The sequence below is a fragment of the Pleurodeles waltl genome, chromosome 11 (assembly GCF_031143425.1).
Source record: "Pleurodeles waltl isolate 20211129_DDA chromosome 11, aPleWal1.hap1.20221129, whole genome shotgun sequence".
NCBI lineage: Eukaryota > Metazoa > Chordata > Amphibia > Caudata > Salamandridae > Pleurodeles > Pleurodeles waltl.
Genome location: NC_090450.1, coordinates 917711576 through 917732665, shown reverse-complemented (window position 1 = coordinate 917732665; position 21090 = coordinate 917711576). Strand labels below are relative to the sequence as shown.

At 48.8% G+C, this 21090-nt stretch overlaps 1 protein-coding gene across 2 annotated transcripts in view; it reads right to left on the bottom strand.

Moving 5' to 3' along the window:
- Positions 1-21090, bottom strand: part of CFAP251 (cilia and flagella associated protein 251) — a 410814-nt gene that overhangs the window by 197704 nt on the left and 192020 nt on the right. For both annotated transcript variants that reach the window (XM_069214923.1, XM_069214922.1), the window contains exons 12-13: positions 17934-18184; positions 531-682 (exon numbers count right to left, since the gene is read on the bottom strand). In XM_069214923.1, the coding sequence (XP_069071024.1) occupies positions 531-682; positions 17934-18184 (403 nt within the window). The remainder of the gene's footprint in view (positions 1-530; positions 683-17933; positions 18185-21090) is intronic.

The window sequence follows — 21090 nt, the reverse complement described above, 5'->3', positions numbered from 1 at the left end:
CTCAGCCCACCTACCTGAACAGTTGCATCTCCTTCTATCAACAATATAGACTCCTACTTGACAACATTCCAGGCATACACTGAAGCAGATCAGGAGGATGCGCATTCGCTTACATCCTAAAATGTAGAACAACCTCCCACTCCACATCAGAGCCTCCTCCTCTCTTATTTGCTTTTCAATTAACCAACCTACCATAGGTAGTCCTAGGCACACACACCTGGTCAGCGCCAGCATACCCTCGTTGGTGATAGTGTGCTTTACAAAATACACATAATATGATATAACATTATGAGAACTTATAAAAGTGTGCTTTACAAATACACATATCCTAAAACAACATTACGAAAACTTGTAATCAGAGGGCACAACTATTGCAGGAAGAGGGACCAGTCTCCTGGAATGTTTCCATGCCATCTATTTGTAGCAAGTCAATGCTGTCACCTTTGCATCAACAGATCCACATGCATGGTTTTGTGCCACAGTGTACTGCATGAAAAATGTTTTGAATGAAGAGACTTTGAAATACTCACAGCTGTTGCCAGATACTGGGAGTCGTAGGAGAAGCTCATGTGAGTTATTGTTCCCTGGGCGTACTGGAAAGGTTCTGGGCACTCATCTTCGAGTGTCAGTGAATCAAGAATGTACACGCTTCCATCAGTACAACCAACAGCCAACAGGGAACCTAAATAAAATATATAACACACCAGATCCCTGTTAATAAATGCACCATTTACGAAAGACATTATTGAGAAGTTAGGTGCCATTGAGATGTAAACAAAGCCAATGAGATAAGTGTTCATGTTCCAGTTGGCTTGTATTGGGACTACAGTGTATACAAATGTGTGTAATTTGAATATAATTTAGTATTACATGCGTCAACTGGATTATGAGTGGATGCTCTGGTTCACTGAACTGACAATTTCCCTTTGTTGATTTTGCTTTGGTGCGCAATATTTTTGCATTACACACGTTAGACTTTAAGGCCCGACTTGTTTATTTTACAAAAGTACTGAGATGGGTAATGGGAACATCTGCTGTTATTGTATGAAAGGGCTAGGATACCAAAGGGAAGTTTAAGCTCTCTAACTGTATAAAAAAGGTTATACTTTTATTGTAAAAAGCCTAGGCATGTATGTGTAATGTACCAAACCAACGATGGAATTTAATTTTACGCATGAAGCAGATGAAAAGTTACATACCTGTAGTACTAGTCCTGCACTGTAGGTATCTTAGTTGAAGCTATAAACATTAATAATCCCCCACAGCCTGCGTGGACCCCAGGACACCTTCTTTAAAATAATTAAATCTTGAGGAAATTGCAATTGAAGAGTGTCCATTACTTAAATTAATTTTCCATATAGCCTCAGTTTAGTCTGTCAGAGGTGTAATGTTCCTTCTAAATGCTGTTGAACAAATAGTTGAAGCTGTTAAATAGCTTTGAATGAACACTTTGTCATGGAAAAGCCACCCCTGTACCAGAAGTATGAGGAGAGAATGCAGCCTGAAAGGCTAACACTGGCAGAGGGTAGGAGAAGCCTGTTCCTTTAAGAACCCCAGAGGCACCCCATCCCACAATGAATTGTATTTTTTTTTAAATATATTTTTATTAACAATTCGCTGTTTACATCACATAATTACATTGTTGGGAACATCTTATTCTTGTTATACATATTATTTAAAATGATACAACATTTAACCTGTGCTTATAAATATCTTATGTCATGGTTTAACGCTCACCCAGGACTTTATCAATCTTTGTTATCTGCTAGCTTTATGGTCCTAGTGTGATTTCCATGGGTGTCTGGTTCCTTGTTGCTCTTTGTTACCCATTCGTTTTCCATGCACATATAACAGCTTCAACTTAATATTAAACTGTATACACACTTGATGGCTTTTTGTTGATGGTACTAGTGTTGGGTGGCGAGGGTAATTCCCTGAGGGAGTTTTACATGGGGGGGACTGCCAACCTTTCTCATGTATTTTTCTACTGCTCTCTGTGTGCAATTGTACTCATCTCCGGGCTGTTCCCTGTGGCGTGTCATGAGCTGACTGCGTTCTTTACTAGTTTTTTCATTGATGTTTTCCACATTCTCGTTAGTGGTATTGTTGGGGGAATCCCCTGTCTACTTTCTGTATTCACTTAGATTTCTGCTTCTGTTGGTGTTGTGTTAGGAGTTAGTGGTCTTTCTCCTGTGGCAACCCAGTTCATCATTAGTTCTTCCCACCCTGGGGCCATGGGAGTCTGCCGGACCCCTTTTGTCTCTTCAGTCTTTAAAACCTGTAATTCCGCCCCGGCCCACCTTGCGACGTCGCTTTTCCATTCAGCCAGTGAGGGATGGTTAGAAGCCTTCCAACCCTTTGTGATTAATCTCTTGTAGAGGGCCAGGGCGAGATCCAGGAAGCGACCCCCAATCTTCCCCTGTGGCGTATTCATCTTTAGACCCAACAGACAGACATCGGGGGTGAACGGCAGTAACGTGTCATATAATCCTGACATGTGCTCTATAACTGCCTTCCAGCCCAGCTGTAACACTTCGCATTTCCACATCATGTGGTCAAAGTCTGCCTCGCAGCTGCCACATCTGGGGCAAGTCCTGGGGGACCCCCCATATATGCGGAACAGTCGGTGAGGGGTAAGATATGTTCTATGCAAGTAGTTATAGTGGATATATTGTAACCGGGTATTACGCGAGATTCTCCGGGGATAAGCCAGAGCTCTGTTCCAGTCTGTCTCAGTTAGCTCATGCCTGATTGTTTTCTCCCACCTCTCCCTTAGCGCGCGCATGGGATCTAATGCAGCTTCTATTTGGGCTCGGTATATTTTCGTAATCAATTGGGACTCTTCCCCCGAAGTTAGCAGGACGTGTAATACTCCGTGAACCCTGGGTTCCGCATTAATCGTATCCCAGTGGTCCTTCAGAGTGTGCACTAGTCTCCTGTACATAAGAAATTGACCCTGAGGGATCCCCTTTCCCACCAATTCAGTGAAGCTCTGTAGCTTACCTTCCCTAAAGAGTTCCCCCACCGTCGTAACTCCTGCATCCGTCCATGTGCCAAACTCTTGTCCCCCAGGTCTAGTTCCTTTCGGCTCCGCCCCTAAGACCGGAATTGGCAGCGCCGGAGAGTAGGGTGGACCAACTCCAGTCCTACTCATACACCTTTTCCAGCACGCTGACGCAGTGCTAGTCATTAAGTTGTCCCCAAGGGGGGAAAGCTTCTTCCCTATCATATGTGCTATTATTCGGTCTATGTCCAATGCGCCATGGGAGTTAAATAGGTCCAACTGCCCCCTGCCCACTGCCACCCACTGTAGTTGGGATGCCAAGTAATGTGCCTCAAAGTCCGGAGCCCCAGGCCCCTCGCTTGCGTCGGTCTGCACATAGTCGACAGTGCTGTGCGCCTACGCCCCTCATCCCATATCAATTCCCGAAGCAGAGCGTTCAATTCACGAAACCATGCAGGGGGGACCCATAACGGAATGTTAGCAAAGAAGTATAGGAGACGGGGAAGCATCACCATTTTAGACAATGCCACTCTGGCCATTGTTGTTAGTTTCAGTGATCGCCAGAACCCAACCGAGGCACGCAGTGACCGGAGTGCCCTACCCAGGTTGCCATCCCAGAAGTCGGTCAGCTCATGAAATATCTGGATACCCAGATATTTAAAAGTCCGCGGGCCCAACTCACATCTCTTGGGCACGTTTCGAGGCACACTTTATTTGGCAGTATAGGGAATACAAATGTTTTGCCTCAATTAAGGCAAAGTCCCGATAGTTCCCCGAAGTCCTCTAGGTTCTTTAAAACCCACGGGAGGCCACTGGGTCCGTCTCTTAAGTACACCAAAATGTCGTCTGCGTATAGGGAAATAATATGCTCGACTGGGCCCCAGTTAATTCCTTTACCGACTCCATCCTGTCGCAGTTTGGCCACTAGGGGCTCAATTGCCAGGGCAAACAGCAGCGGGGATAAGGGGCATCCCTGCCTGGTTCCTCGATATACCGGGTATGTATTAGATATTGTTCTGCCTGTCTTCACCCTAGCTAGCAGGGAGGCGTACAGTAGGTCCACCCATTTCTCCCAGTTTTCTCCTAGTCCCATCTCTAGCATCACAGCCCTGAGGTAGTCCCACCTGATCGAGTCGAAGGCCTTTTCGAAATCTACTGCTAAAAAGGCCCCTGTGGGTGGTTTCTCTTCTGCTGGCAAGTGTAAAATAGCAAAGATCCACCTCAAGTTCAACCATGTGCTGCGGCCTGGAACTAAACCATTTTGGTCTCGTGCACTAGTGTGGTCATTCGGGGGAGTAATCTGTTAGCCATGATCTTACTGAGGATCTTAAAATCGCTGTTCAGCATTGATAAGGGGCGCAAGTCGGTCACTGGTGCCTCCCTGTTTTTTGTTTTGGGTAGCGGCACAACCAAGGCCTCACGCAGTGTGCCTGGTAGTTCTCCTCGGCGCAAAGCCTCCGCGTATACCTCAGCCAGTTGGGGCACTACCAATGTCCTATATTTTTTGTAAAAGTCCATTGGAAGGCCGTCGGTACCGGGGGTCTTTCCAGGAGCTAATTGCAATATGGCCTCGCTTATCTCCTCCGCTGTTACCAGACCCCCTAGACTATCTCTCCCTTCTGGGTCTAAGGTCGGGAGAGCGATTCTCTGCAGGAAATCCCGAAAGGCTTCAACCTCTAGGTCGTGGGGTTTCCTATACAAGTGCATATAATATCCCCCTAAAAGCTTCATTAATTGGGCCTGGGCTTCGCCTGCAAATTCCCTCTTGGTCTCGTACACTTGTGATGGGTTCTCCCCCTCCGCCCGGGCGTACCAGCCAGGCTAGCAGCATCCCTGACCTACCCTCCTCTGATTGTACTGATGTTAGGTATTTTTGTGTGCTATGGTACCTAAGCTGTGCCTCGATCTGGGAGTATACTCTACGGGCACGTTTATATTCCTCGTTCTCTTGGGCTCCAGTATCCCGTCTCACTTCCCATTCGTGTATTTTCTTCTCTAAGGAGGTCAATTCCCTTTCAAGTGTGCGTTTCACCCCCACTGACTGACCCAGGCAAAAAACCCTCGCCACCACTTTAAGCGTTTCCCACTCTGTGGCCCTAGACGCGGTAGATCCGCTATTAATCTTAATGTGTTCTGTCAAGTGGAAACAAAGGGCCTCAGTATACGCCTGATCCTCCAGCGCAGTGGGGGACAGTCTCCATGATGGTATTGGGGGTCTATCCCCCAGAATACTTAGTGTCACCAGCAAGGGGTTATGGTCTGATAGTGTGCGGCCAAGGTACTCTGCGTGGGTCACATAACGCGCCAGGCCCGTGGTGCATGTTATTCTATCAATTCTTGTGTGCAGTCGGTGGAGGCCTGAATAATAACAATAGTCGCTTTCTCTTGGGTGTTGTTCCCACCAGACATCCACAAGCCCCCAGGAGTCCAACCATTCACAGAGCTTTTTGGCTGTTCTAGTGGACACTGCGCCCTGCAGCGGCGGGGTCGATCTGTCCATGTTAATGTCTAGTATTGCATTGAAGTCCCCCCTCTACTAGCAACTCTCCTGCGCATTGACGGGTGAGGTGGCTCGATAACCTGGTCCTGATTGGGAGCATAAATGCAACTCACGACAACTGGAATACCATGCAGTCTCCCTTCTAACACCACAAACCTGCCCTCTCGGTCTATGTTGGATGAGTCTATTATCAGTGGGACCCCGGCCCTGACCCATATCAATGCTCCCCTCGCATAAGCCGAGTACTCTGTGGCAAACACCTGTCCCCTCCATCTGCGTCTCAGTTTCTCAACCTCCCCTGCTATCAAGTGGGTCTCTTGCAGCATTGCCACCTGCACCCCTCTTCTCTTCAAGTAGGTGAGGACTCTGTGTCTTTTGGCAGGTGTGCTCATCCCCCTGACATTCCATGTTAAGAGATTATATTCTGCCACCTTAATAAAGTAATTTGATAATAGCGTCCTTGGCTCCCCCTGGTTACCGTTCTATTCCTGCCCATGTTCAAACATTTACTACTATCGTGTAACGCCACCCACATAGCCAAGTTAACTGATAACTGTAAAACCCAACTCCCCCACCCCAGGGCACCTACTAACCTGCATGTAGCCCAGAAAATCACGCAACAGTGCAACTTGTTCAAACATATAGCTACAGTTCTCACCAGGCTAGCTAGACCAGCGATGTACTTGTTCGGGGGGCGTTCAAGTCCGGAGGGGCCGCACGTTCTTTTGTTGTGCCGTGTCGCCAGGTCCACTCGTATAATGCTTAACCAAGCTCATCAGCAGTCCGCGGCGTCACCTTGGGAACACGTGTCGAGCAGGTCGAGTCCCCAGCCGAAGACACCACTGTATCATCTGAGTCCTCTCCTGAGCCACCCCGGGGGGGGGGGGGGAGGGGGGGGCCTCCAGAGCTGCTCTCTTGTCTTTTTCCTTTTGTGTTTGTGTTGGCGCTAGCCCCGGTTGATTCCCAGGTCGCCGCGTCTCACGAGCCTGGCGATTCCGGGCCGCAGTCGCTCCCTCACCGAAGGGTCTCCCCCCTGGAGCCCCTGCTTCTCGAGCCATTCCCATGCCTCCACTGGCGTTTGGAAGAAAGTGGTTTTCTCATCCAGTATCACTCTCAGTCTGGCCAGATGCAACAATGAATATTGAATCCCTTCATCTCTGAGGGCCTATTGACTGCTAGGAATGAGGCTCGCTTGTTTTGAACATCCAGAGTATAGTCCGGGAATAGCGTCACCTCCCCATTTACTACCTTGAACGGGCCCATCTCTCTGGCCTTCTGAATGAGAGTGTCTCTGTCTTTGTAGTGCAGCAATTTGGCAATCACCACTCTGGGTGGCCTACCGGGGGCAAGAGGTCTCGATGGCATTCGGTGTGCTTGTTCCAGTGTGTAAAAGGGAGTTAGGCATCCGGGCGCAACCGTTGTACTAAACCACTTCTCCAGGAAGTCCACCATGTTGGTCCCTTCAGCTCCCTCAGGAAGGCCCACCACACGCACATTGTTCCTTTTGTTTCTGCCCTCCGCGTCCTCGGCTCTTTGTTCTAGGAGTGTTACTCTAGCAGCCAGGGAAGTCACCTCAGCCGCAAGATCCTTCTGTTTCGGTCCAACAATTGCCAATATGGATTCCGTTTCCTTGACCCTATCCGCCAGTTTGTGGTGTTCTGCCCTTAGGAGGCCCACTTCGACCGCTACTTGATTGATGTCGTGTTGTAGCGTAGTCTTTATGTCTTCAATCGCCCCTAGTATTCTGTCCATGGTTTCCTGGACGCTGGATTGCAGGTGGGGCTGTTCTTCCATTTCTTTGCGCGCCGGTGGGGATGCAGTGTCCATAATTTTCTTCTTGTGATGGGCCTTGGGGGGCATCGGTCGGGGCGGATGGGGAGGACTGCACCTTTAGGCGCAGGCCCGAGCCTCTCCTCAGGCTCACTTTCTCTTGCAGCCTTGTGTCTCAGCAAGCGCGGGCTCAATCTCGGTCCCCAGACCGGCGTCAGGCTGGGCCCGCTGGCGCAGTGCCAGAGAAGTCTGCACCCCCGCCCGTTCACTGGGCCCCGTCTTCAGCCGCTCCGGTAATAGCCCCCAGGGGGTCTTAGCCGTTCTCTCTAGGTTGGGCAGTTTCTATTTCCTCTTTTATTTTCTTTATTATTTTTATTTCTGTTTTTGGGGTTCTGCCACTCCCCTTCTGTAGTGCCTTTCTACAATTTTTTTTATTTTTTTATTTCCGAGTTCTACTTGTTCCCCCATGGGGTGTTGTCTTGTTGGGGCCCCCATAGCTGTTCCGCGTTGCCTCCTGCTCTCCTCCTCTCCTTTGGGGCCGTCTTCAGAGCCCAGTCCCCGTCGGGCGTAAGGGCGGCCTTGCAACTCCCCCCCCTCCCCCCAGGGCTCCTCCGACTTCTTCCACTGCTCATAGGGCCGGGCGTCGCCTTATCCTGCTTCCGCTTCTCCCGGGGAGGCCTCACAATTCCGGCCCCCCGCACCAGAATTCAATCAGCCGGGGCTGCTCTATCGGCTCGCGCCGGCCAAGCCGCAACCCCCGGCTTCACTCGAGGCCCCGGCTCAGCGCGGCAAGGAAGGCCTCAAGCCCGCCCCGGAGCCGGTGGGCCGATCCCCAGTCCACGCACGTCCCTGATCAAGGACGGTGACCGGGCGGCATCCGGGGTCCGTACCCAGCCCATCAGTCGCCTTCAGTTGCTTTGTCGCCCGGAGATGGGACGCTTTTCTGCATGAGTTTTAGCGGCCCCTCCGGAGCTAGGAGATTAAGCGTGCGCCATCTCCCGGCAGTTGGCCACACCCCCCATCCCACAATGAATTGTAGTGGCAGTTTGCCTGTGAGACTCTGTTCTTATGGAAAATGATCAACACATATGCTCTGACAGCTGGGTAGGAGGAAGGGTACATTATGACTTCAATGAAGATAATTATGATGCAGAACTAGAACTAAAGGTATGTTTACCTTTTCCTTTTGGCTCCTTTGGAGGATCTTAATTAATAGTCCTAAATGCTGACTAGAGAGCAAGCTGAAGAAAACCCGATACTGTGGCTGTCGGGTGTATACCATAGAATCAGACATAAAAACACGAGTTCAATGGTTGCTACCAAGCCGAACGATTTGTATTTATCTAAATAGATTTCTCAATGTTTCTTGAATGAACTTCGCTTCAGCTTATGTGTCTGTGTCTAGACAATAATGTCTTGTAAAGATATGTATAGATCCCCTTGCAGCTGCCTTACAGATATCTTGAATTGGAACCTGTCTGACCCAAGCTGTTGTTGCTGCTTTACCTCTTGTAGAGTGAGCCTTAAGCTTGCCTGGTAAAGGTTGATTATCAATCAGTAGCACAAAGAAATACAAGAGACTAGCCATGCAGCTATAGATTGTTTCAAAACAGCTACACCTTTCCTTAAAAAGCCATAGTTTATAACAAGACGATTTGACTTTCTTATTTCCTTTGATTTGTGTAATTAAAAAATTAGCATTCTTTTTTTTAAGATATCATTATATCATCGAAAACAGAGAACTGTGTGTAAATGCACAGTATCAACAGTACAGTCGTGGATAAGGCACCATAAAGGTATGTAAGAACTCTATTATCCTTTCTAACAAAAGGGAATTAAAGGGGGGTCCTTGGGGTATCAACAAGTGACAATAAGGTCCTCTGGGAGAGTCCCTGAGTAGTGTTCCTAGATCTACTGGTGTCTGCTCACAAGGGGGGGGGTACATCAAACGTGGGTAAGCAATCAGGAGGGGAGGGGGAGATTAGGCTGGCGGGCGGAGGCAGGGGTGGGCTGACATGAAAAAACAGGTAAAGGGAGTGGGTCCCCAGTCAGGGTCTGCCAGGGGAGGGGGCCTTGGTAGAAGGCCCAGATCGGAGATGTTAATGTCAAGGAATAGCCCCTGAGCTACCTAGTCAAAAGAGTCAAATAAATGTAAAGCTCAAAGCCTGGGGTGTTGAAAGCACAAGTATTCCAGACGGACCATTTAGTCAATGAGGGGGTCCATAAATGTAGGAACTTTCTGTCAGTAAAGTTCAGTTTAGGTGTCATCTGTTTCATGGCCATAGTGTGCCATAGGTGTATAAACCAAGAAGCTATCAGGGAAACACTGGGGGTTTTCCAGGCTTGGGCTATGAGCTGTTTTGCTGTGCTGGTATTGTGACTAACAAGGTACCATTCTGCGTGTGTCATTTCTGCCAGTGAGGGAGCTTGTAATCCCACTATGATTTTATGATAATCTGCAGGCATGGAGTATCCCAGACTGCCCTTGGTGTGGCTCAGAATCTTCTTCCAAAAAATGGCAAGAGAGGGGCATGTCCACCAGATGTGCTGGAAGTCGCCCTCTTGTTTACCACAGCACCAACACAGTAAGGAGGTCGTTGAGTAGATGGCGTGTAAGAGTGTAATCCCACTGAAACATGATCTTATATGCAGTGTCTTGCTGGGGACAGCTTTTGAAGTTGTGAGAATGTCCCTCCATAGCTGTTCGCACTGTTGTTGTGTGATGGCTGGGGCATCGTCTTGAGTCCATTTCCACTGGTATAGGTGGTAGGGTATGAGACACGATTGTTGTAGGACGTCATATGTTTTGGACACATGGCCTCAAGTGCCATCAAAGCTTCGAACATGGATCTCGAAAGGAGTGAGAGGGCGGGTGCAGGCTTGTGCATTGGGGTGTTGGAGAGCCCAGTGCCGCAATTGAAAGTACTGGTGGCGGGCGGATTCAGGTAGGTGGGATTCAGCTTTACACTGGTTGAATGACTTGATAGCCTTGCTGTGAAAAAGGTCTTGCAGAATTCTGCATTCTCCCTGCGCCCAGCCACAAAAAAGTCTCTGGGGAGGGCCAGTATAAAGACAGGATTGCGGGCAATAGTGTTCGGGGATGGAAGTGGGGTAAGACCCCTTGTCAGAGCTAGTTTGTCCAACATATCCAGCACTGTGCGAGTAGGAGTGGCAATATAAGCACAGCGGGCGAAGCTGTTTAGGGAGCCACGCAAAGGTCCCATAGTGGGTGGCAGGAGACAGCTCTGTCCATGTCTACTCTGAGTTTTTTTTCTATCACGCACAACCCACTCAGAGAGGTATTGTAGGTGGACCACCCAATAGATACATGGGGACTCTTCCCTTGCCAAATAAATGAGTGTAGATCGTCCTCCATCGGTTTAATATCATTGGTGGGAATAGGTGTGGGCAGCGATTGAAAGACGTAGAGTAAACGCTGTAAAATGTTCACTTTTACAACATTGATGCGTCCCAGACATCAAATATGGAGAGGTTGCCAATGCCTGAGATCTTCCAATATTTCTCTGCGGTACTGCGGCCAATTAGCTCTAGTTCATGTGGACAACGAGTTTGTGATGGTGAGGCCAAAGTATTGGATGGAGTGAGAGGACCACTGGAAGGGGGTTAAAGCCTGAAGGGTTTGAAGATATTGTGGGGACAGAGTAAGGTTAAGTGCTTGGGATTTGGCAAAAATGTATATCTTGATATTTGTTCACAGAGTTGGAGGGTGTACACCACAGCAGGGAGGGAAGTATCAGGATCAGTCAGGCCGAGGAGGAGGTCATCAACGTATAGAAGGACTGTATGCCCTTGTCCTCCAATAGGGATGCATTTAATGTCAGGGGATTGTCAAAGGTAGACTGTAAGGGCAAACAGCAAGGAAGACAAAGGGCATCCCTGCCGAGTGCATCTGAAGAACGGAAAAGATCAAGTTGTGTGGCCGTTGACTCAAATGGAAGCAGTGGGTGCTGTATATGAGGACATGATCTTGCTAATAACGATCGGGGCCCGACCTACTTTCTGCAGGACCGATATGAGAAAGGCCCAGCTCACCCTGTCGAAGGCCTTTTCGGCATTGAGGGAGAAGAGGAGGGCAGGAATGGCATTTCTGTGGGCCTTTTCAACTAGGTGGGCCAGTCGCCAGAGGTTGTTTGAGCCCTGCCTATGATGGTTAAAGCCGACCTGGTCAGGGTCGATCAGGCCCGGCATGAGGGAGTCCAGCCAATTGGCCAGTATTTTGGTATAAAGCTTAGAGTCCATGTCAATAAAGCTATTGGGCTGTAAGAGGAACAGAGCATTGGATCCTTCCAGGGTTTTGGGATGAGAGTGATTTCAGCATTGGACATAGCTGGGGTAAGTCCTGTGGCATGAGTGAAAGAGTGGTAAAGTTTGAGCAGGTGATCCTGAAGTTGAGGTAAAAATAGCATATAAAAGACTGTGTGAGGCAGTCTGGGCCAGGAGATTTGCCCTTAAGGAGTGCTCTCAAAGCTTTAGAGAAGTTTTTTTTCCAAGTCTGCTATCAGGTAAGGGGACAGTGCTGGCCAGTGACAGGCTTGGATATAGGAGTCTATTGCAGATTGGTCCTCCGCTCCAGAAGTATAAAGGTGTTGGTAAAAGGTTAGGAAATAAATCTTGTTTGTCTGATTCTTGTATAGCCCACCCAGAGTTTTCGGTTTTGATTTTGGCGATATGGGACCTTGCTTGTGTTTGGCGTAGTCTACGTGCCAAGAGGGTGCCTACCTTGTCTCCCTCCTCATAGTATCTCTGCCTTTGTGCTAAGAGGGATCTTTCTGCTTTATTTACTCTATGTGCCTAGAGCTGCCCTCTCAGAATAGCGAGCTGACGTTTTGCACTTTGTGAAGAGTGCTGCTTGTTGGGGCATTCTAAGTTAATTATATCTTCTGTTAGTTTTGCTTCAACCAGGTGAGCTTCTCGGGCTCCGGCTATGGCAATATAGGAAACGTGGTGGCCTTAAATCCATCCCAAAGCATATGGGGGGTGGGGGAAGTGTCGGGGACAGAGTTGAGTGTGAAGTATTCAGTAATAGTGTTTTGTATCTCCAGTCTACTGGATCACACAGGAGCTGAGGGGGAGACGCAAGTGTGTTCGGGGGGGAGAGAGTAATGGGGCATGGGCTCTGGCTGCCCCAGCGGTCCAGGAGATTTCTACGTGATCTGACATCGAAATATCAGAAATTCGGGCAGAAGCTATAATGGCTAGGAAGGCCGGAGTTGTGAAGAGAGAGTCGATACATGAGTATGAGAGATGCACATGCCAGTAGAGAGAGTAATCTTTTGTGTCTGGATGCAAGTAACGCCATGCATCTACTAGACCTGCGTCCGTTAGGTCTTTCTTGCACTGTTTAGATATTGCTCCCATGCCTGCATGTGTCTAGGGTTTCTGTCGATTTCTGGCCTCCAAACTAGGTTGAAGTCACCACCTACAATGATTTCACCCACCCCGTCGAGATCCCTGGTCATATTAGGGGTCTTCATGTAGAAGCCCCTCTTACATAGGATGGCAACTCCTGCGGTCTTGCTATTGGCGTAAGCCCAGTAAAAGAGATATATGGGGTGTGCATGAGATGGTAGTCACACTTAAGCAAATGTGTTTCATGCAAGGAAATTAGATCTGGATTATGCTGCAAAAGGCAGCGCCATATCTGTTGCCGGTTTTTGGGGGAGTTAAACCCTTAGACGTTAAGAGTCAGTAACTTTAGGTCGTGGGTATTCCTCATAGGGAGGGTAAAAGAGAGACTAGGCGTAGAGGAAAATCCCTTGAATTGAGCGAGATAGATAACTATGGGACAGATTCAAGTGTAAATCAATGTGGGCCCGTGAGGAGTGTCAAGGGAGGCTGGAGACCTTGGGGGTATAAACCTGGGTTGAGTCAGGTAAGGTAAAAACATTACGGGCCAACAGAGATCAACCAGTTAAACCCGTCCATGAACGGTTAGAGAGGTATCTCAACCCAGCAGGGGCACTGCCCTGAATGGGGATAGAGCTCAGCGAAGAAGGAGGAGTGCAGTGCCTTTTCACTCCCTCTGAGACGTACATGCTCTAGAATAGAAAAAGGGAAAAGTGTAACTAACATCTAGGCCCTGATTATGAGTCTGGCGGTCCACGGACCACCAGACTCACGGTAGCGGGCAAACCACCGCAGTAGTGGCGGTCCACCTGTAATATTATGACCGTGGCGGAGACACCACGGTTGAAACGCCGTCACCGCCAGGATGCCGCAACCAGGCAGCTTGGCGGTCTCAGCATTTCAAATCCACCAGGGCAGCGCTGTAAGCAGCGCTGCCCTGGGGATTATGAGTCCCATTCCGCCAGCCTTTCCATGGCAGTTAACATCGCCATGGAAAGGCTTGCGGAATGGGGCACTCGGGGACCCCCTGGGGGCCTCTGCACTGGTCATGCATTTGGCATAGGCAGTGAGGGGCCCCCATGCACAGTCCCGTTGCGCATTTCACTGCCCGAATTACGAGCTACTGCACCCGCCGCACCGCCACATTGGCGCCAGCTCCATTAGGATCCGGCGTCAATGTAAATGCCCTGTTTCCCGCTGGGCCAGCAGGCGGAAACACTGTTTCCGCCCGTCAGCCCAGCGGGAAACTCAAAATATGGCTGGCAGGGACTTGACGGCACTGGCTGACAGAGGGCGGGAATGAGTTCCGCCTGCCAAACTCATAACGACACCCCAAGTGTGTCTAGACGGTCCATGCCCTAGTCTGGGGCCATGCGTAGGAGACAAGTGATGCAAAGGTAAGCAAGGCAGGGTTGAGTGTCCGACAGGGGGTAAAGCACAGGCCCCACCACTCAAGCCTCCCAGCCGAGGAGTGTTGCAACTCTGTTTTCAGCTTCTGGAGATGTGCAATAATGTCTGCTTTTTCTGTGCGAAAAGACTGAGCTGGGTCCCATTTGTGGCTGCAAGTACGCCTCCAAACTGTGCACCATTGAGGTTGCCAAGCATCAGAGCGTGTGGAGGAGGGGGGCAAAACATCCCTGCTGGGGGAGTCATCCAGCAACCCCAAGATGGTTTTGGCATCAATTAAGGAGCAGGTGACGTACTGTTTCCCATTCTATGTAAATAAAAGGCCAAAGGGGTGAAGCCATTGATATTTAGTGTTGTGGGCTCGCAAGTGGTCAGTCACAGGTTTGAAATCCCTCCTTTTTTTATTTTTATTTAGGGTTAATGGAGAGAGGTCCTGATAGATCTGTACTGTGTGGCCTTGGAACACCTAGTCAGCTTTGCCCCTAGCGGCTCTCAATACTGACTACTCATTGTGAAAGTAATGAACCCTAGTGATGTTGTTCGGGTTGCATTGGGCCACCCAGGCTTGGATACCAGTCTGTGCACCCTGTCCAGGGTAATAGGTTTGCCTTCTGTATCATCCCTTATGGACCGTAGAAGGTTCCGGGTGAAAGACATAGGCCTACATTATGACACCGGCGGTAAGTACCGCCTACCGTAACAGCAACGGCCACCAAGAGACCATTGCCGCGGCTAACAGCCATTGGCCAAATTATGACCACAGCCGGATGGCGTTAAGGTGGCACTGCTACCACCAGCAGCGCCACGCCAGTAGACCGCCGTCAGCCGTATTATGAAAAATAATATGGCATGGCGGTGTTCTGCTGGCGGTAGCAGCGCCCCGTCCTGTCACCTGCCGGAAGACCCCCCTGGATCAAGCTAAGTCGGGTTTCTGACATTGGAGAGGGGTGGGGGTGTTGTGTGTGTGTGTGGGGTGTGTGTGTGTGAGTCTGTGCGTCAATGCAAATGTATGTGTAGTGTTGTTTGCGTGCGTGTATGCATGTGTGAGAATGGGTGTAACTATGGATATGTGAATGTATGTCTGCGTGTCAGTGTGGATGTGGTGCGGATCTGTGCATGAATGAATGGATGCATGCGTGTATGAATGCGTCTATGCCTGTGTGAGTGGGTGTGTGTATGCGTGGTGCGTGTCTGCGTGTGTGTGTGTGTGTAGGGGGGTAGATGATTGGAAGGGGGAGCGTGGATGGAGGGGGTGGGGAGCGTCTGGGGAGTTGTTGGGGGAAAGGGGGCCTCCTATCAGTGACAGGGAAAGAATTCCGTGTCACTGATAGGGCCTACTGTCATGGTTTTCGTGGCGTTACAAACGCCACGAAAACCATGGTGGTAGGCAGGGTCAAAATGCCTGAGACGGTACAATAGTGGCCGCCGGGATGGAAATTCTTACCTCCAGCCTGGCGGCTGCTACCACCATGGTGGTCGGAGTGGTACATTGGCAGGTTGGCTTCAGCTAACCCGCCAGTATCATTATGTGGAGTGTATACGGCCAGCCTGTTGGCAGTACTACCACCACATTACCACCGACCGCCAGGATCATAATGACCCCCATAATGTCCTCCCCCTCAGTGCCTCTCTGGATGCCTCTGATCCGTAAGTTGTTGCAGCATCCCCTGTTTTCTAAATCCTCCTGCCTAGTCTGAAGTTCAATGTGTTGTTCTTCCAGTGAATTGATTCATCACCAGAGCTCCTCCTGATCTTCTGCCCGGGAGTCCACGGTGAGCTCCAGCACCTCCACCCTCTCCCACACCGCCGTCACATCCCCGCGCAAGTCGTTGAGGCAGCATTTAAAGTCTGTTTTAAGGGAGCCAATCTCCTCCTGTGTGTCCGCAAGAACCTTTCCATGTACTCTTGGTCGATGGATGTGGGGCCGGCTCCGTCTGCCCTGCTGAGTCCCCCTTACCACTCACATCAGCCATGGGGTTTCTGGCCCAGAGGGAGACCACTGAACCTTCTCTAGCGGATTTGCCCCTTGGCATCGTAAGCAAGGCAAAAGGCTGATGAGTGCAAGAGGTTTTGGTCGCAAGGAGGCGGGCCGTGGGCAGGTTCAATACGCCCCCAGAGCAGGTGGTAGGGGGCAAATGAGAGGACATAAAGACATGTTTACAACTCTCTCCAGAAGTCGCAGTGCTCTGCTAGCCTACCTCCAATAATAAGGGGTATTGTTAACAGTGGTCAGGGTTCAAAGAAGCAGGATGTGTGACCCCCAAGAGACACTCCTTCATTCAGAGGGGGAGAGTAAAACACATGAAAAGAAGAAATAAAAGGTCCCTGAACAAGACGCAGTTCTCTCCAGGCCCCAGTACTCTGTGCCAATTGCACTGGTCCCCAGACACGACAGGAGCCACTACAAGATTTGGCAGGGGGAGAGGCCACCAGTCCCGGTTTAATGTGCTGTTCAATCCGACCACGAGGGGAGAGCAGGGAGTGTTGTTGTATGGGCCAGACACCGGAATAGGCTCCGTACAGTGCGTGTGTGTATGCGGGTGTGTGATGCGTGTTGAATGTGTGTGCATGTATGGATGTGTGAGTGCGTGTATGTGGTGTGTGAATGCATGTGCGTTTGAATGTATGTCAGTGTGTGTGTATGTGTGTGAATGGATGTATGAATGCGTGGATTTCTGTGGGTATCAGTTTGTCTATGCATGTCTTAGTGTGTTCATGAAGGTGCGTGTATGTATGTGTATGTGTTGGGGGGGTTTGGGAAGGAGGGGGGTGGGGAATACCCCTAAAAGTGACAGGGAAAGAATTCCCTGTCACTGATAGTGCCTACTGCCATGGTTTTCGTGGCAGTGTTGGAGTCACGAAATCTATGGCAGTAGGCGGGGTCATAATCCCACAGGCGGGCAAGTGACGGCCGCCGGGCTGGAGACTTCAGCCCGGTGGTCATTAACGCTGTGGCGGACAGTGTGATACATTGGCGGTTTGGCTCGAGCCAAACCACCAATGTCTTAATATGGGGAAAAGTACTGCCAGCCTGTTGGCAGTACTTTTCTCCATTTTATCGCCGTCCGCCAGGGTCATAATGACCCCCATAGTCACCCTTCAACTGATATTCCCATAACATGTCAACTGCATCACACTGACCAACTCCAAAGCTGTTGTTACTGAACTAATTAGACAGATATTGATATGTAGCCAGCAAATCACATTTAAAGCATTTAGACCAGCGTTTCTCATACCCATGGATTAGACCACTGGTGAGGACCAGCAAAGGTTTGAGATGGCATCACTTGGTTGGAAAGAAGAAGTTAAAAGTCATCAACAACTACATAAAGTTGAAGAGGGAGACTGCTGTGCCACAACACTGTGAACTGGACTACAGTAATGAAAGGTGTGAGAAACTGCTTTGGATTAAAACTTTATCATATACTTTTGTGTGGAATCCTGAAAGCTTACTATCAAGTCCCCCATACAATCTGCCAACCCACAGTTTTAACATGAGCTGCGAGTCTGGGGTCACATCCCATGGTAAATGGATGTAGTGGAGTTGATTGATGTGTAAATGATAATCAATATTTGTCCAATGCTAAGGCTGAACAACTACATACTGTTAAGCTGGAATTAATGCCCCTCCCCACAGCAATTATTTATAACACTCCAGCATTCTCCCTCTTTCACTCACCGTGTTACAAATAATGTTTATTGTAACAGAAACAATGATTAATATTTCATTCAAAGGTAAGTATATGCAAACTCACAGTAACTACCTCATACTGAACTCAGAATGCATCTTCTTTAACGTTCTATACAAAACCACATTAAAGGAGCTTACTCTAAATCAAACAGAATTCCGAACACAATATAATGGCACCTGGTTTTATCACTTACCATCAATGTTATATGTGAGGCAATGTAAACGTCTGCCCCTTTCAAAGATCCTACTAACAAACTGATTTTTCTCCTTGTAGTCCCAAACTTTCAGAATTCCGCTGTAACTTCCAATAGCGACAAGCGGCTGGGAGGGATGACAGGCAAGGCCGGGCACAACTTCGTATGGCTCCTGCATTAACTTTTTAAGTTTTGTCCCATTTGTTGAAACATGCAGAACGGTAGCATTAGATGTAGAGATCACAAAATTGCTGTGCAAGGAGATCAAAAGCCACAATTAGACCAGCACATGCTTAAATCAGTCTGAGACTTTTTAGGATTAGATAATTAGCAAATTAGGTGAAGTATCAGCAGTGAATTAGATGTGTAGAGGTACAAAGATCTCCTCTTCTTTTATAAATGTCTCTCACTGTCTGAAATAATAAGTTACTTACCTTCGGTAATGCTTTTTCTTGTGGATACATTAACTACCTGTAGATTCCTCACCTAAAGAATTCTCCCCTCGCGCCAGCTTCGACAGAAATTTCTTATAGTTCTGCACGTCGACGATGATGTCACAATTGCCCGACTCCACACGACGCCGTATGACGTCATCTAGGCAATAAGAAGCCCTCGTCGACGTGCAGACGTCAGTTATCACCATTTTTTATGTGCCTTAGAGGCGAACAGGTTAACATTGACTTTGAAGAGAACATAATCACATCAAAAGAAGTGAAACACAACATTTATTACAATAAAAATAATGAGAAACTAACAGCAATACTGGTCCATATGAAACCCAATATGGCAGTCAAATTCAATCATGGGTACTTGAATTATCAAAACCAGAGAAAGAAATACATATATACATGCTATAACTATGTACATAAAGCAGGCATATATATATATATATATATATATATATATATATATATATATATATATACACATATATCTACACAAGACAATGGCGCTCATCCACGGATTTCGTGGAACGACCAGTCAGGCAACAGGGAGGCGGGTGGGACCGTGAGGAATCCACAGGTAGTTAATGTATCCACCAGAAAAAGCATTACCGAAGGTAAGTAACTTATTCTTCTGATGGATACACCTACCTGTGGATTCCTCACCTAAAGAATAGAGTCCCAAAGCAGTACTACCTCCGGAGGTGGGTGCCTGAATGGTCAAACCAAGAAATCCTGCAGCACCGAGCAAGCAAAATGGCCATCCCTCCTAACCTCAGAATCCAAACAATAATGTTTGACAAAAGTATGGAGGGATGCCCAAGTTGCCGCCTTGCAGATATCAAGCACAGGAACACCTCTAGCTAAAGCCGAAGAAGCAGCCTTAGCTCTGGTAGAATGAGCACGAAGCCCCACAGGTGGTTCTTTCTTAGCTAAGGAATAACAAAGCTTGATACAGAGAATGGCCCACCTGGATAGCGTTCTCTTGTGGACGGCTCTGCCTTTCCTCTTCCCCACGTATCCAATGAAGAGCTGATCATCTTGCCTGAACTCCCTCGTCCTGTCGACAAAGATGCTCAGTGCTCTTCGTGGATTCAGTCCGTGGAGCCTCTCTTCCTCCTTGGATGGATGAGGCGGAGTGTAAAAGGAAGAGAGAGTAATAGACTGCCCCAAGTGAAAGGGTGTAACAACCTTCGGGATGAAAGCCGCCTTGGTCCTTAACACCACTTTGTCTCTAAAGAAGGAAAGGTATGGAGACTCTACACTAAGAGCCTGAAGCTCACTGACTCTTCTGGCCGATGTTATGGCCACCAGATATACAGTCGTAAGAACCAGCAAACGCAAAGCGCAAGAATGAATTGGTTCAAATGGCGATCCCATTAGGAATGTTAATACCAAGTTAAGGTCCCGCTGTGGCATAACAAATGGTGTGGACGGAAACTTATTAGTGAGCCCCTTAACGAACCTCAAAACAAGCAGAGATTTAAACAAGGAAGGTTAATCTGGGAGGCCCAGAAAAGCCGACAGTGATGATAAATAGCCCCTAACTGTAGCAACTGCACAACCCTTCTGTGCCAAGGAAAGAGCAAATAATAATATATCAGACAAGTTAGCCTTTAAGGGATCAATTCGGTTCTCTCCACACCAACGTACAAATTTAGCCCACCGACTTACATAGATCGATTTGGTGGAGTGTCGCCTGGCTGATAAAATAACATCCACCACTTCTGGTGGGAGAGAAAAAGCACTCGGATTGCCCAGTTCAATCTCCAGGCATGAAGGTGCAGACTCTGGAGGTGGGGGTGTAGAACCTGCCCCTGCGACTGCGAGAGGAGGTCCACCCTGCAAGGGAGACAGAGCGGAGGGCAGAGAGAGAGTTGGAGGAGGTCTGTGTACCACACCCTTCTTGGCCAATCTGGGGCTATCAAGATGACCTGGGCCCGGTCTTGGCGGATCTTCCTCGGAACTTGAGGAATCAGGGGTATGGGAGGAAACGCTTAAAGCAACTGACCTTTCCAGGACATCTGAAACGCGCCCCCCAAAGCTCCTTGCACCGGATACTGGAGGCTGCAAACGGGCACTGCACGTTCTCCTGAGTAGCAAACAGATCTATCTGCGGACACCCCCATATCTGGAAGATGTAAAGAACCAGATCCGGACGAAAACACCACTCGAGGTCGGCCGAGCTGTGTCGACTGAGAACATCCGCACGTACATTAAGAACTCCGGCCAAATGATTTGCTACCAAGCAAATCTTGTGGTCCTGAAGCCAGGACCAGAGTCGAAGAGCTTCTCTGCAAAGAAGGTATGACCCCACTCCTCCCTGCTTGTTTATATACCACATCAAAGTAGTGTTGTGCGTCAGGACCTGGACTGACTGACCACGAATGGAAGGGAGAAAGGCCTTGAGAGCCAGACGTACTGCCCGCAATTCCAACAGATTGATGTGAAACCTCTGTTCCACTGGAGACCAAAGGCCTTTGACCTCCAGGTCCCCCAGATGAGCTCCCCACCCTAGAGTGGAAGCATCCGTTACAACTGTGGCCACCGGTAGAGGCAGCGAGAACGATCTTCCTTGTGACAGGTTGCCGATCTCAGCCCACCACTGAAGATCCACGGCAGTGTCTCTGGATCGGAATCAACGCCTGAATGTCCTGAACCCACTGGGGCAGAGGAAAGGCCCAATTCAATGTTGTGTCCAGTACTGCCCCTAT